General features: G+C 37.8%; 1 protein-coding gene across 5 annotated transcripts in view; it reads right to left on the bottom strand.

Annotated features, from left to right (window-relative positions):
- Col11a1 (collagen, type XI, alpha 1) overlaps positions 1-17530 on the bottom strand; it is a 190278-nt gene extending 172748 nt beyond the window's left edge. For 4 of the 5 annotated variants that reach the window (XR_375486.1, XM_006500969.1, XM_006500971.1 and 1 more), the window contains exon 1: positions 17006-17530. Coding sequence is in view for 4 of the 5 variants with exons in the window: in XM_006500969.1 (XP_006501032.1) it covers positions 17006-17108 (103 nt within the window). In the remaining variant the exon portion in view is untranslated. The remainder of the gene's footprint in view (positions 1-17005) is intronic. The other variant, NM_007729.3, reaches the window with a different exon arrangement.
- Positions 17531-17750: the final 220 nt, after the last annotated feature.

Here is a 17750-nt window from a genome sequence, read left to right as displayed (position 1 = left end):
TACATATTGTGCGAGTTCCTTTGTGATTGGGTTACTTCACTCAGGATGATACCCAGCTGTAAATTCTATGACCATAAAAATGACCAAGTAGAAAGTCTCATGAAAGGATGGACCATGTAGAGACTGCCATATCCAGGGATTCACCCCATAACCAGCATCCAAACGCTGACACCATTGCATACCCTAGCAAGATTTTATTGAAAGGACCCAGATGTAGCTATCTCTTCTGAGACTATGCCGGGGCCTAGCAAACACAGAAGTGGATGCTCACAGTCAGCTAATGGATGGATCTCAGGGCTCCCAATGGAGGAGCTAGAGAAAGAACCCAAGGAGCTAAAGGGATCTGCAACCCTATAGGTGGAACAACATTATGAACTAACCAGTACCCCAGAGCTCTTGACTCTAGCTGCATATGTATCAAAAGATTGCCTAATCGGCCATCACTGGAAAGAGAGGCCCATTGGACACGTAAACTTTGTATGCCCCAGTACAGGGGAAAGCCAGGGCCAAAAAGGGGGAGTGGGTATGTAGGGGAGTGGGGGTGGGTGGGTATGGGGGACTTTTGGTATAGCATTGGAAATGTAAATGAGCTAAATACCTAATAAAAAATGGAAAAAAAGAAAAGAAAGTCTCCTATTAATGCAATAGTCTCATTTATTTTATCTTGGGGGTAAACAACTGGACTTAATGCCTGTTCCATATGAGGGAATCCATACCAGGTACTTTAAACCCGACTACTCATTGCTGGTGAGGTCACAGACCCACAGCAAAAAGAGTACCTTTCACAGCTCATCAAGGAAGCTTTTTTTTTTTTCAGCAGGTGGAGCTCATAGATAAATCCACAACTGCAGAAGTAGAAATGATCATCCTGAGTGCTAAAATGACAAATATTTCACGTTTTGTTTTACATATAAATGCTAGCTTTTAATTTTGATATAAGTGTGTTTAAATACACATGACCATGAGGTTAGATACCTGGTAAGGGACCAGGGCAGAGAAGGAGATCTTCCAAGAAATGGGACATAGAGTATAGCGTTACAAAGAGAAAGGGGGAAATTAGAATAGAGGATAAAATTGGAAAGAGGAGGGGATGTCAAAGGAGGTACAACAAACACTAAAGAACATTTGAAAACCCATATGGAAACCTACTAATGAGTATATGGAATAATTTAAATGGAGTCACCATATTATGGAGAAAATAAAGCCCCAACTAGACATTTTCTGTACTGAGTAAAACCTCCAATAACAGGAATGAGTTAAATTTTGTTGACTCATTGACCAGAGTGCCCAATAAATCACCCCCTTCACAGGCAATTGCCAAAGCTATTTGCTGTTCTCCATAATCCAATGGTAGGGCCCTATTGCTACATTTACTAAAGCACTAGAAGATGGAGAGGTTATGCTGTTGCCTGACTAGAAAACCCTTCTGAGTAGTCTTCATGGTATTGGAAGGCACTCTGCTTGCATATACCAGAGAATAGTGATGATTAATACCACCCAGCTACAAACCCTACAGTTTATATCAGCTACCTGAATGCAGAACATAGTGGTGCAACAGTAGCCCAAATGTTACAGGAGTAACTGAACACTTTTTGTTTGCATGTAACCCATATCCACTCCATGAGATGCAAACCATATCCAACATTGCTAAGGTGGTCAAGACCTCAAGACTGGATATGTCATGACCCTAGAAGAAAACAGAGGGACCCAAACTGAACAATGTGCAGAAAGCAAAGTAAGTTTGAAGCACTCATTTCTAGAACACCAGTGCATACTTTTTGTTTTGCTTTGTTTGTATAATTTAAGTTAATTTTCTCCTAAGAATTTTATACATGAATAAAATATATTTTCCTGCCTTCCTCCCTTGTCTCACCTCTAACTCCTCCTGTATTTCTCAAAACCTCCCTCATACTCATGAATTCTTTTTCTTTAAATAATAAATATTAGTATTTTATATTTATTATCAAAATACATATTATAGTAAAGAACCATATAAATATTAGACACATGCACACACACACACACACACACACACACACACACACACACACAAACTCACACACATGGAACATTCTGTCCTAAATGGAATGACTTTATCAGACCCCTCTCCTCAAAGCCCAGATATCTATGCAGAAGAGGAGGTGGAAAGATTGTTAAAGCCATAGGTGATGGATGACTTCAAAGAATCAATGTCTTCCAGACACAGCAGGAAAAATACATATATGATCTCACAAAAACTGCAATAGCATTCAAACCAGACAATATCCCAGGACTCTGGAGAGAAAACGGACACAAATTCCTATCCCTAACCAAGAGACTATTTCAAATTATACCTGCTGGGATAGAATAAATCAGTATTCTTTAATGAAGTGCCACTGAGTATATCAATCACCCTGAGGAGTATTTGACCAACACAAAACAGACTCCCTGTGTGTGTGTGTGTGTGTGTGTGTGTGTGTGTGTGTGTGTGTATGCATGTGTGTGTGTGCGCGCGTGTGTGTATGTCCGTGTGTGTACAAGCATGTAATATTTCTATATTTCTTTAATATGTTTATATATTTCTTTAGATAATAGATATGTATTATTCAAAGAAAAAGAATTCCTGAGTATGAGGTGGCGTTGTGAGAGATACAAGAGGAGTTAGAGGGGTGGCAGGGAGGAAGGCATGAAAATGCATATTTTATTCACATATAAGATTCTCAGAATAAAATTAAATTTAAATTATAAAAACATAGCAAAACAAAAAGTATGTACTGGCATTCTAGAGATATACAATGCCTTGAAGGATTTTTTTTTAATTTTGGTTTGGGGATTGACTTATTAGCAATTAACTAGCTACTACATCAATGATTATAGAGCCTACACTTTCATGTTCATCTTGGCCAACCCATAGCACAATATGAAGGTAAAATACTGATAATATTAACATTTTTATTATTTTTATTACCTATAAATTGGTGTAAGCATAACGTGAATATTGGAACACTAAATAGCTGTTCATGCTTGTAATCTCAGCATTTAAGAAGCTGAGACAGGAGTCCCTCGAATTTGAGGCCAGTCTAAATTATGTAATGAATACCAGGCAGCCTGAGCTACAGAGTGAGATCCTGCCTCAATAAGAGGAGGAGGATTCAGCTAGAGAGAGGCACAGAGGTTAAAAGCACTCGCTGCTATGAAGAGAACTAGATTTGGTTCCCAGAATCCATATGAAGGATTGCAATAATCTATTAATCCAGGTCCTGGGGATAAAATTTTCAACATTAACTTCAGTTGCCAAGACTAGCCATTACTACTGCTAATCTGTTTGATGTGCTGTGAATATGCAAGAATTGACAGCTTATAAACACTAGCATATTATAATATATATTTAAAGTAAAATATTACAGTTCCATGCTAGAATGATTGGTCAGCAGTTAAGAGCACTGGATGTTCTTCCACAGGTTCCAAGTTCAATTCCCAACACCTACATAGCAGCTCATAATTATCTTTAATTCCTGTTCCAGGGGATTCAACACACACACAAAGACATACATGAAGTCAAAACACCATTGTACATAAAATAGACAAATTATTTTTCAAAAACAATTAGATATTGTTTGTATTAATTATTCTTGAGCATGGTATTAGGGCAATAATATCTTTTCAAATTCAGTTTTCCATAAACAATTCTATTGTCAACTTAAATATATCTCCATTAGCAACACTATGCTTGTATATTTACTTATATACACTATTACCACAAATAAAAATAATTGTAGGAATCTTAAAACTACAGATTGTAAAAACCATCCTAGGAAAACATGAGTATCTGATATTCGAACAACGATGGGCATCAAGTTGAGAATGGCATAGACGAAAAAAACAATTTAAGTTGATTACTTAGAATTTTCTGAACTTTATAATTAATTTTGTCAGTGAAAAAAAATGTAATCCTATTTTGAAAAAAATTAAATCAAATGATCAAATGCAAATATGACCTCTTAAAATGTTTTAAAAATATTTTATAATCAATTTCACAACATTTTAAATTTAATTGCCAAGAAAAACTACACTGCCATACTCATATATATATATACACATATAAATATGCTCAAAAAAACCCAAAAAACAAAAATCAAAAATCAAAGTACTCATCCAAATGAACTGCATGTATACCCCTTAGTAACTGTTTATTATTCTAATTATGGACTCTAGAGATGGTGAAGAGTGCATAGAGCACAAATTTTAGGCTTGAATTGCAGTGGTGGCGCACGTCTTTAATCCCAGCACTCGGGAGGCAGAGGCAGGTGGATTTCTGAGTTCGAGGCCAGCCTGGTCTACAAAATGAGTTCCAGAACAGCCAGGGCTATACAGAGAAACCCTGTCTCAAAAAAAAAAAAAAAAAAAAAAAAGAAAGAAAGAAAAAAAAAAGAAAGAAAGAAAGAAAGAAAGAAAGAAAGAAAGAAAGAAAGAAAGAAAGAAGAAAGGAAGGAAGGAAGAAAGAAAGGAAGGAAGGAAGGAAGGAAGGAAGGAAGGAAGGAAGGAAGGAAGGAAAGGAAAGGAAGGAAAGGAAAGGAAAGGAAAGGAAAGGAAAGGAAAGGAAAGGAAAGGAAAGGAAAGGAAAGGAAAGGAAAGGAAAGGAAAGGAAAGGAAAGGAAAGGAAAGGAAAGGAAAAGGGAAAGGAAAAACGCTCCGTGTCTTTATATCCTTGATAGTACTTAATTTGATGTCTAGTTTTTGACAAGGAATATCTGACGTTAGCTGACATCACAGCTCAAAGCCCTGAGGAAAGAAAGTCGAGCTAATGTGGCAATTTTAACACAGTGTGACCTCTCTAAACACATGAATAGATAGCCACTGTACTCATCAGATGAGAAAAGCTGTATTTTGTTTGACATTTGACTGTTTATTGTAACTGTGAAAAATCTATAAAGCTGAAGTGGTATCAAGTATGGGAATTGTTGGCTATGTGACACCTGGATTCTATTAACACTTGAAAGCACAAGTAATTTATAATAACACTTATAGGTCAAAATTATCAGCTCTATATTTTATGGAGAAGAAAATAACTTCTCTGTCTTTAACTATTAGTACTTAATTTGATACATGGGACAAATTTCAGACTCACAGAGGAAAGTGAGGACATAAGGAAAAGAGTTGATGGAAGTTTGCTGTAGAATGAATTGTGGCATCAAATGAGAAAGACAAGAAACTCCCCTGTGAGGAAATGATATTTCGGTTGATTCTGAAAAGTCAGAGAAAACACCCCGCCTGATTGTTTTTGCTTAACTGGATTAGAAGCAGCAGGAATGTGTACAAAGAATCTAATGCAAAAACCAATGGAGAATTGTGGAGAAATGGGATAAAACAAAGCCTTCTGCTAAGAGAATAGAAGGGCTTTAAGAGGTAAAGTCAGAGACATAAGGGTGATGTGTACGTTTTATTAAGTGTCCATGGAAACTGACCTTTATTGCAACTGATTTGGAAAGCCATTGGAAGGTTACATTAGAGACAAGTGATAGGACCCAATTTTTTTATGAATATTTTTTAGTCAGTTTTAATTTCAAGTAACTTATTCAAACTACTGAGACTTGAGGATTGAGAAAATCATGAGAAAATTTCAGAGCCCTGAAGCCCAACCAGATGGTCATAAAGAAGTATTGCAATCCTATAGGTATGAGATGGTGTAATGTGTGGGTGAACGATGCATTACTGTGTCAGATTCTGGGCACCCTGGAAAGAAGAGCAAACAGTAGTAGGGCTGTATTTTGGCTGGGAGGGAAAGGGATCAAAACCCAAAAGGCAAATTCTATGAGATTGGTTTTTGTTTGAACATCATAACTAATTACATTGCCATTACCTGAGAGATTCGGAAGACTAAAGAGAGGAACAGGCTAGGAAGACAACAGTTCAGTTTAGAGAATACAAACTTTGGACTAGCCTCATGTACTACAAATAGATGGGCAGGCAATCAAGTTTATAAACCTGTAACTAAGGACAGAGATAAAGATTAGAAGAAAATGTTAGGAGTTGAGAGTCTATCAATACTACTCAAAGCCAATTAATTTAATAATATTGTTATTTCTAAACCAATGCCAATATAGCTTCACCTGAAGGAGATCATTAGAATGTAGCAAATGTTATAATAACTACTTTGTACTTTAAGTCAAAGTGGGTCTAAAGATACAATTTTTCAGGATTTTTTAAAAAACATCATATTGTAATTATAGGCTCTAATGTTTACTATAATATGAGTGATTGCATGAAAAAGCTCATGAGATTTAGCGATTTAAGTTACTAATTTGTCTTACAAAGAGGTTTTATAAATGTCTAGGCACCTTGGTCCTGTGAAGACTCTATGCTCCAGTGTATGGGAATGCCAGGATCAGGAAGCAGGAGTGGGTAGGTTGGTGAGCAAGGGGAGAAGGGAGGGGATAGAAGGTTTTTGGAGGGGAAACCAGGAAAGGGGATACCATTTGAAATGTAAATAAAGAAAACATCTGATTAAAAAAAGGAGAAAAAAATAAACTTTTAAAAAAATATCTAGGCACATTTGTTTAAATTACTCCCTTATAAAATAAGAATATTAATTAATATGTTTACGTGTACCTTATAAACACAACTGTATGTGAGGTGTGATTTCAAAATAGACCTATTACTGTTGAGAACCCTGGGTTATTTTTTAGTAGTACAGCTATTATAAAGAGAGCAATGTTGCCCCACTGTTGTGATTGTTTGACTCAAGGGTAACAAGCTCACATCTCATGTGCTGATATCCAGTGTTCACTGGCCCTGCAAAGATTAGCAAAAGTTAAAGGGTTTTTTTAGTTACATGATTCTATGCAGCACACAGAATTTTCACGAAACCATTAAGGAGTGTATATCCTTAAGATCTTGGGTCTGGGCATACTTCCTCAATGCTGGCTCACATCACTTCCCCCTCACACCATGTCAACTGCTTTACGCACAATGCCTGGTTTCAAGGGCTTCCTTTGAAGTCCTTTGTAGTGTTAGTTGCTTTTCTGCTTCGGGCTTTCATGTCACATTTCAGAATGGACTCACTTAGTTATTCGGTGCTCAATTGTTATTTGTCAACTGACTTTCTTTGGCCTTTCTGTGTTTCTATGCTCTCTTTTCCTATGTCTCTGCAAACGCGCTTCATACCATGTACCATTACTATTGGTATATATTTATGTATGTGACTCTCGGGTGATTTGTGCCTTTTCTAGTAGACCGCTGATTCTATAAGGTAGGTTGTGATGTTTCTTAGCCACTGGCTGAAGCATGAATCAATGGAACATGCACTTATTAAATTAAATGAATCAGTTTGGAGTCTATCATACCATGGGTATATAATAGAGATTTAACTTGTGTTTGTGAACAAATTGATGACATATATTTCCTTTTCACTATCACTATTGGAGTTACACTCATACCCCAATGGTAACACATCCTGGCATACTGCCTACAACTACAGCTGTAACCATCAACACACAGAGGTTATACACAAAAATGGAAATAACATGAATTCTTGACATTTTGGAGTAGGCTGAATCCTCCATCTTCTCATACTATACAAGCTGACATAAACTGAATTGAATGCAGTACAGTGAAGAAATGGAAGGAAAGCACAATCTGAGAATATGTAACAACTATAAAATACAGTATTTCTGATTTATAAATCACAAAGATTATTTATTTCTATGAATTTCTATAGCTATCTATAGATGCAAACATATAAACCATATCTGGGTTTCCAGATTACTTTTGGATTATTGAGTTGTAGCCAACACCTCCATTCAACATCCCTTCCTCAAATATCCCTTTCTCCTGTTCTAGGATCTGTCGCCATGCTTAGTAAAATTGACTGATAGTCAACTTACTGCTTTTAGTACAACCGATATGTACAACACATAGCAATATGTGAATATATATACATATATATATTCATATATATGTGTATGTGTGTGTGTGTATGTCTTTCTTCTAAAACTATATGACTGCCTATAGGCCTTCAATATCTTCTTTTTATTTATTAATACCTTTAATCTTCTTCTGTGTCTTGCTTGACTATGAAACTTCATAGTTGGATAACTATACATATAGTATGTAAATTATTTCTATAGTTCAAAGAAATATTTATTTTATTAAATTGATTACTGAGGCAAATCACTGTTTCTAATTGCTAATTTAAAAAGGTGATTAATCCCCAATAATATGCAAAAAGAGGGCAGGAATATTTATAAAAAATGTTTTTATAGGCTGATTTTTTAAAATTTCCTTTTATACTCAAGGAGAAAAATTATTTATGACCACCATCAAAGCAAACACATTACTCCAAGTGTTCAAGCCAGGTATAGTCACAATGACAACAGATACTATCAATAGCTGAGGATGTCCAAAGATATTTTTGGAGCGAATGTGGCGAATGCTTTTTCAAATACTGGAAGCAAGATCTGACTTATCTGTTACTATAAAATGAATATGTGAATAATGGCCATGTAGACAGCCAGGATGATGAAGCCCATGTCTGTAGTACACAAACCTAAACTCAATCCTCAGAATTCCCTAAAAAAGCAAGACAAGGTGAAATATATTTCTAATTCTAGCACATAAGAGAGAGGTGGAGACAAGTGGATTCCTTGCAGATCCTGACCAGCCTAGGCTACTTGGAAAGAGACCCTTGGGTAGGGGTTCAAGGAAGAGATGGATGTAGCCTTGGGAATAATAGCTTAGGATGTTCCCCCATTCACAGACAGACACAAACAATGAAAAGAAGAAAAGAAAAGAAAAGAAAAGAAGAGAAGAGAAGAGAAGAGAAGAGAAGAGAAGAGAAAAGAAAAGAAAAGAAAAGAAAAGAAAAGAAAAGAAAAGAAAAGAAAAGAAATGTTGACATGGTAATGCACACCTTTGATCACAGGAATTGTTAGACAAAGCCAAGTGGATCTCTGTGAGTTGGAGGCCAGCCCTGTCTCCATTGTGAGTTTCAAGTCAGTACATAGCAAGACCCTGTCTCCTTAAAGAAAGAAAGAAGTAAGGGAAGGAAGGAAGAATAGGGGGAAATAGAAGGTGGGAGGAACAAAGGAATGAAAATAAAGAGATGAGAGAGGATGGGGAATAGAGAAAGAAGGGGGAGTCAGAGGAAGGGGAGGAAGAGAAGAAATAAGAGGAACAGAAGGAGAAATATAGTCATCGCTGGTACCCTTACATGAGAAAGCCCTCACACTTTAACTTCACATGATTAACTTAACTAAATTAAGGTAACTGCAAACCAAATTATGAATATATACATGCTATCTGTCATCATGATAGCAACAGGAACACAAATAAAGTGTATCTATTATTATTTGTACAGAAACTTCTGAAAGAAAATTGACATATGAGGAATTTCAAAATAATGATAGTGTTTCAATTTTTGTTAGCCCTTCGTCTTTTTCTGCATTCCTCATGTTGATTACATTCAAAGGATCTTTCTTAATAATCTGGGTTGACACTTGAACACTGGAGGTAATAAACCAGTTCACAACCATCAATTCCTGAAAATAACTTGTTGCCTATTTCTACAGATTAGAAACAAGAATTACTGTTAACTGTTAACTGAGTAAACCAATCAGATCATGAATCTACCAGATACAGTTTATTAAATTAGTGAGAGCCAAAATAACACTCATCAGCTTCTAATAGCAATCTTTTTATGTTGCTTTGTGACTTAGGTTTGGACAAAATGTAAGAACACTAGACTTTTACCATTAAACTTAAATGTAGGCCGAGAAGTAATTTGAATTGTAAGACTGTAGTTTAGCAAGACCTCTATTTAGGACCCCATTAGAGACACTCAGGGCATTTATACAGCTGACATGTTGTAAGATTTGCATACTAATTTTAGACATCAGTATACCACAATCATAAGATAAGCCAAGGGTTTATGAAAAACAGAAACTATCCATTGAAGTATGGAAGACAAATGCTAAGCCTCTGATACAAGACCATGCCTGACCCTTGAGTAGACAATATCTAATTATTTTCTGTTTACTAGTTATCACACAGATAATCAGGGTCTTTTATGTCAGTTTATTCCTGGGAAATGGATCATAATGAAGAAATACTCTGCATAAAGTATACCCAACACAGCCTGGTATATACCAAGCAAGTATGTAGTGTTAATTGTTCAGAAGATATGAAGAAAGGTTTTGTGGATCTGTAATATTTGAGGTAAAGCTGGAGACATAAAGTATGAGTGTGTCTGTGATGAGTAAGAAGAAAACAAATAGAGGCTGGAGAGATGGCTCAGCGGTTAAGAGCACTGACTGCTCTTCCAGAGGTCCTGAGTTCAATTCCCAGCAACCACATGGTGGCTCACAATCATCTATAATGGGATCCGATGTCCTCTTCTGGTGTGTCTGAAGACAGCGACAGTGTACTCACATACATAAAATAGAGAAGAAAAATAATTTAGAGAATCAGATCCAAAATCTGGAGAATAAAGACAAGAGCCTTTACCATGTCACAAATGCAGGGTCAACAACAGTGTGACTGGAAGCATGAGAAAAGATCTCTCATAGTCTGGACACACAGTTTCTCAATACACTAAATCATTTCAACAGTAACTTTAATTCTCAATGAAAATAAATCACCATCGACATTTCAAAGGAACCACGACAGCAGGCAGTAGGCTGTGCTGATCTGTTAGACTCTAGTCTAAGGAGACATGACAAACACCAGTTCTATTGTTTTCCTGCAGAGGCTAAAACCACCAGGTATGAAAATGCAGGAGAGTTCCTAAGAGCCTTGTCCAAGACTGCAACTAGGGCTCTTTTTGGCAGTCACTCTTTCAGGAAGTTGTATGTGAAATCACAGTGAGAAGCAAAGCCAACCAGCACATGCCATGGCGTCTAGGGTTCGCTCTCCGAAGCCCGGATGTCAGTTTACCAGTGAGACAGAGGAAGGAAGCCTCTACTGATATTCTATGAGCTCAGATTCTGTGAATAGGGACCTTCATGTGCTGAACAGTCCCGGGCCATTCAAGAGCAATTAAATTTGGTTAAAATAAGAAAGAAATGCTTTTTAAGGGGGTTGGGGGGAGAAAAGAAAAGAGTGGGGTTTGAGGGGATTGCATAAGTAGATCGCGCTAGGGCACTTTTACACAGGTTTGTTTAGTTCTCATTTGTCAAGCTGTATTTAAGCTGCTCTCTTACTCTGAAATCGGATAACCTTTCTTTTCTCTGAGTTCTTTCTGCTAAACTAATAGCACTGTCTCTAATTCCACAGCAGCAAGCAATGAGTTTGTTTTACCAGATAACAGTAGGCCTGGTGATCAGCCAATGTCCAAAGAACCATTAGCCAAGTCAGTAGTAAGCCAGAGACTGCAACTGATCGATAGATATTACTCTCTAAATCACTTTAGAATTGTCGTTTCATCTTCTCAGCAAGCTAAGCACTATTCATGTTATCCTGACACAACTGAAAATTAGAGAATATGTTTTAAAAAGAAACCTCTTACCCCAACAAATCAAACTATATTACTTTTGTGAAAGGAGAAGTGAATGTACTAGATGCATTCTAATAATATAGACATAATTTTAAATTAAAAGAAAAGCCATACATTTTTTTATTAAATTGCAAGTAAAATTAAAAGTTCCAGTTTAGGGAGGATACAGGAAATGGCCCAGAATATCACTTAAATAGACTGAAGTAAGAGAACTTAAGGAAGGTTGTGACAGTTAAAACATCTGTGTATGTGTCTCTCTCTTTACTAGAAAATAAAACTACTATAATTTGAAAATAATAGTAAAACAAAGCAAGCAAGCAAGCAAGGCAGGAGAAGGAAGGAAGGAGGGAGGAAAACAGAGAGGGAGGGAGGAAGTTGCCTCTTTCCACTTTAGCCTAGGTCACATTTCCTCAGTGTTAAATGAGGAAAGTAAAGGCAGAAATGCAGAGCGTGAATTCTTAGTGGTTACATCAACCACTCTTAATTACTTCTCCACAAATGACTGATAGGAGAAAGTGTGCTTTTGAGACAGTAAAATTCTGCCTTTGAATTACCTAAAAATAAATCATTCAAAATTATTTAGAGTTAAGAATAAGACGCATTAGGACAACCCTCATATACCTAAGTACTGTTAAATAATATTACAAGAACTCCTGATGACCATCGCATCGTAACTGCCTTAGGTTCCTAGGAACATTGATTTCTGAAAAAAAGGGACGACCCTCCATTCAGAAGACATAAAGATACTATTTCTTGAAATTAATGTTGCAGTAAAAAAATATATTCTTTTCTTACTTGCTAACAATTACTCGTATGATACCAGAAGTGCACAGTAGAGCAGACATCATGGCCAGCCATTCAGACAGAGTCCTTCCTTAATTAGCTACACAGTTATTTCCAATGTAACGGCTGTTTCTGTAATTTCAAATATTTTAGCAACGCAGAATAAAGACTTTTATTTGAATCTTAGCTACCATATTCTCTCATTTTTTTCCAAAGTCAACTATATATTTAGAAAATGTTTAACATGTATGAAAGTGCAACATCATTATTCTGACACATAAATAAAAGTCTTATAATGAATATGATATTTTTCATATGATTAGAATTGGTAGGAAAAAAGCAGAAATGACATATTCTCATATATATTACATATATATTACACACACATATATATGAGTATATGTGTGTAAGTATGTGTAGTAATATATACATGTATTGTGTTTGAAATTGAAATTGTGTTTTCTATTACTATTACTTTTATTACTATTGCTAAACACTATGTCTTCAACCAGCAATAAATGTACACAAAAATTTTTTAGAAATAGCTACCCTTTTTACTCCATTGCTGATAATCTGATGTTCAATTCACTTCCCTGGATGCACTAGAAATATGTGAATGATCAAATAATGAGACATTGACTTTCTCCAAACTTAGGAAAGTGAATTGCATGCATTCCACCTGATTTTCTAATACTATCATATCAAGTATATATCTTATATCTTGCTAATCAAAACCCCAGCACATCACATTAACTTGGCCATGGCCCCAAGTCTGAGATGTATATGAAAGAAAATGTGTATCAATATTATACAGTTTCATCTTACACACTCAGAAAATCTTTTACAATATTTAATGTTCCTTATGAGAAGGATTATTTGAAAAGCTCTGTTTTGTGCCTCCATTTCCTCTTGAGTAAAATGCAAAAGGACGACTGATTAGCATTTACTGCAAATTCGAGCCCTAGAACTCTCAGGAGAGAGATTTTATCTAAGCACTTTTTACTCCTTTAAATAAGTCAGCCTGTGAAAAAATACTCTTGAATTTCTTTTTTTAATAAACCATGATAAACAAACTAGAGTCTTAAAAAAAATAACATGAGTAAAATCTGTCTCAGGAAAAGATATTAGAAAATAAATTCCACCCGCCCAATACAAAACTCAGCGGTGTTTACCTTGTTGTGTTTTAAGAATAATTTAAACAGTGTTGCCCCCTTTATTTTAGTCACAAGTTCAGGATAATAAGGAATCAAAAAAATTAAACAGTAAACAGTCATGCTGCCTTTTTACATATATTTCTCATTTCTACTTAATCTTGTTTCAAACTGTTGTAAATTACACATTATGATACTAAACCAAATGGGCAGTAGATGAAAGAATCCTTGTTAACTAAATGAATACACAGCATCCTAACTGATCTTTGATATATAATCTATGCAAAAAAAAAAAAGGTTCTACCCATGAGCTCTTACATTTTATTAAAAGACACAATATTAATTATCCTACCAAGTACTACACTTATTAGCAAGAGCATGCCTGCTGTTTTAATTATTCTAATTAAAGAACTGCAGAGACAAGCCTGAGTTCTCACAGGTTGAATTAGCACACTCAGGAAGCCAGCACCATTTCACCTGCTGATCCCGGGCACTCTAAACAGCACTTCTGAGGCACTGGCTGCTCAGGGCTGGCAAGCCATTAAAATCCCTCTTAGAACTTATCAACTGTTTACAAGACACACTTGGCTTAACGGGTAAAGGTAGAAGGCCATTAGGACTGGGTTTTTTAGTTCAACTAGGTATGATTGGTCACTGTATTAAGCTTTAGCCAGGTACTGTGTGATTTCAAACTCACACAATAAAATATGTATTTGAACACAGGCATAACTCAGTCACTGTAAATTTCACATACATCCCAGGCCCTGTTTATAGTAAGTTCTGAACTAATTATGCACACACTTAATCCCTGAATTCCTGAGGTGAAGCATAGGCAAATATATCAAACATAAAACAGAAATTAATGTCAATGAATACTCATTAAATAACAGCATTTCTCAGCCTCTCTCTCTCTCTCTCCCACTCCCCCTCCATTCCTCCCTCCCCTGCCCCCCTCCCGCCGTGTGTGTGTGTGTGTGTGTGTGTGTGTGTGTGTGTGATTGTATGTGAAATCATAGTAGAGACTGTGTGTTGGAGACTTTCAAGTTACTTTAGATTCTCAAAGTCAAATAATATGTGAAGTCAACAGTCAACTTCATTAATCCATTCTCTTCAAAAAAAACTCCACAAAAACTTCTTGTATATATTGTTTTTAGAGTCTAATTTTATTATGAAAACATTATGAAACATTCTACAAAGTTTATAATAGTGTTTTAATTTTATATGAAAACCAGCCCATTTTAAATGTTCTTTTGTTTAAGTCACTGAAGCATACGTACACATCTTTGGGAAATCTATTAAGTCAGTATAATACTAGAATAAGATACCTGCTTTAGAAAGCCATGTTAATTTTACTCAGCCCTTTAGCTACATTCCTAAATGCTAGAGACAAAGTTAGTTTCTCCTTCTGTGGTGACTGGGGAGTTGAGAGGGTGTTTCTTTTTTAAGTATTTATTTACTATTATTTCTTTTATGAATTTTAATAGGTTTAAAGAATGAAGGTCTACAAGATTGAATTAATAAAACAGTAGTTTTCCACTATGTAGTGAGTACCTGCCAACTTCATTAAAATAAGCACCCAAATCTTGCCATGAAGTTATTTAATGACTTACACTATTTTCAAAATATTTCATTAGAAATAGCATGATCTGGTGCTTCACCTTTTCACATGCTCTTTAGTTTTATACAATAGGAAACATAATTTTGTGCAATGGATGTGATGTAGTACTGAGATATTTGCTGAAAGTGTTTCGGATGTGTTGTTAAGATTTCACATAGAAAATTAGAGCCTAAAACCATGGAAATCTGATTGACTTGAAATCCCAGTGTGGAAAAGCAAAAAAAATATCTCAAGGCAGAAAAGGCATTCAGGTCACCTGTGTAGGGTGATCACTGCAGAATGTCTCAGATTCTGTGCTTCTAAATGACTGTCACTAGGATATTCACGTCTACATGTGTATGTGGACAAGCTGGGGAGACAGCAATCTATTCTTCCTTAGGCAAGTAACATTTTTTTCAGTATCACTAAGTAATAGACTTTCCCTTGCTGAAGAAAACCAGCAGAGGGCAGAACTGCTGCCCAAACTGCCCAACCCAAAAGAGGACAGAATACCAAAAAGTAAACTGCCAATTTTTGAGGTAGTCTACTTTCAAAGATGCTTATATTTATCATTGAAACGAATCAACGTAAGTAGCCTCAATCATTGCAAAAAAAAAAAAAAATCGAATTGAGCCCCACTGTGGCCTAGGGTCACCAGAGCTCATCACAGAATGAATGAGAAGCCGCCTGTTCCTGGCGAGTGTGAAGCCCCTAAGAATCAGACCCTAGGGCTGCCCCCCTGAAGTGCTAACTCAATTTAGGGAACGCTCAGATATGTGCAACAAGACCAAAGGCCAGGCTCAGGTTTCTACGAAACCTGTGCTTTCAGAGTTGGGTTGGCATTTCCAACCCCATTCTCTCCTCTCCTCTCTATTCCCCGCTTCTCTCTGCAGTCCTGACAAAGCTTGTTTTCTACTGTGAATTGCTCAGGCTCACCAACTCAAAGGGCTTTCTCCTGCCAGCCGAGTCTACAGCACCTAAGGGACCGCTGCAGCCAGATGCCTTTTCGGGAAAGGGCGGGGGCGGGGGAGGGAGGAGGCAAGCGGAGGGAGGAGTGAAGTCGCTCTCCCTCCTCCGGTACTGACAGGGCTACAGTCAGCTACACAGGTCTGGCCATTCAATATTTGGTAGTGCCACGTAGGAACTTTTCCTTACCTTCCCCCTCCTATCCCAGGCCCCCTCCTCTTCCTCCCTATCCCTAGTCGTCTGCCCACCACCCCATTTGCTTGGAGACTTTCCTCGCCCTCCAAGAGAGTTGTAGGTCCAACCTGCAAGAATAAGCTGTTTGGAGGGGACAAGGGATGAGCGAGGATGAGGGTGTCACGGAGAGGAGGGGGGTAATCATCAGGAGAAACTGCCCCCCCCCCTTCTGCCCCGAGCACTCCTGAACTCCACTTTATCGTCTGGGAAATGTGTTCCTCTGAGAACATTTCAAAATGCCACACACAAAGTGCTCTCAATCTTCTAGCTTCATCCCCGCTGGTTTCTCTTATATCCTCCAAAGTAAAAACAGCCCGTTTTTCACTTCCTTGCAGACAAAGAAGTTTATCACAGTTCACTTTATACTCTTTCTCAGTATTTTCTCCTCAGGTCACCCTTCAAAAGATATCTCCTTTAGAACCCGAAGAAACCCAAAGATTGGTTCAAAGGACCGAGGACTCTGAGTAAAGACTGTTCTTGAAACAAAAGCTTTGTACCACTGCCTTCCTGTTCAAGGTAATTTTTTTTTTCTTTTTGCAAAGAAAATGAGAAGGGATGATGGGCTTTCTCAGCCTGCCCGGTGCCTGACAGATCTTTTAATCCTGCCACCTACCTCCTAGCCCATTACTGTCCCGCCTACATCCATCTCCCTGTCTCTCCAGTTTCCACACTTAACCCGGTAGCAACTACAATCTGGATTTTATTTAAAAGAAGTGGGGAGACGACAAGGGAGAAGAGCACACACAAAAAAGAAGAAAGCCGGGTGGCAATGTCCCACCTCCCCAAACTTTTTTTTTTCCTCCTTACCTCCTCTGACCTCTCTAGCTTGGAAGAGAAAAGTCAAGGCGAGGGTTGAGATGGTGAGATCCCAGATCCACCGTTTCGTTTTCCACCTGGACCAGGGCTCCATCTCCAAGCCCCACGCTCACGACTGTGAACCCACGAAATTGCCACTGCAGACCAACTTTGTCCCTTCCAAGGTGTCGCCTACGTTCGCTACACAGCCATCCGGAAGGGAAAGGGAGTAAAAAAAAAAAAAGTCAAAGGGCTCTAATTTTTTTTTTTCCAATTTGATGGTTTGCTTCCTTCCTGTCTCTCGCCCCCTCCTCTCCCTTTGGGGTGGCCCGCAGGAGACTGCGACCCCGGGACCCGTCCTACGCCTGACCCTGCCTTCAGACTGAGGGCAGATGAAGGGTTTCAAGAAAAAAAGCCGAAAGCACTGAGCACCCCTAAAGGCTTCATGCTGTGGGTGGGCTGGACAAGAGGCTCGCGCAGCCCCCTCCTCCGCCCACTCCTCCCGCCTCCTGTGTGCCCGAGAAACTGACAAGCCGACTGAAGGTCATACCCAATCACAGGCCTCCCCGCAGCCTTGAACCCGCCCAGTCTCTCCCTGGAGGATCCAGACTTCTGTGCAGGCCCAGCCCACCAGCCACCCTTCATCTTCCCTCTCCTTCCCCCCCTCCTCAAATCCCCTGAAAAGAAATGGGAGGGAGTTAGGCGGGACCAAAGCTGGACTCCTGCACTTTGGGAATGAAAGGAATTGCAGGACAGC

Source organism: Mus musculus, chromosome 3 (genome assembly GCF_000001635.26).
Source record: "Mus musculus strain C57BL/6J chromosome 3, GRCm38.p6 C57BL/6J".
Taxonomy (NCBI): Eukaryota; Metazoa; Chordata; class Mammalia; order Rodentia; family Muridae; genus Mus; species Mus musculus.
Note: the sequence above shows the minus strand (reverse complement) of the source record. Positions and strands in the feature narration are given on the sequence as shown.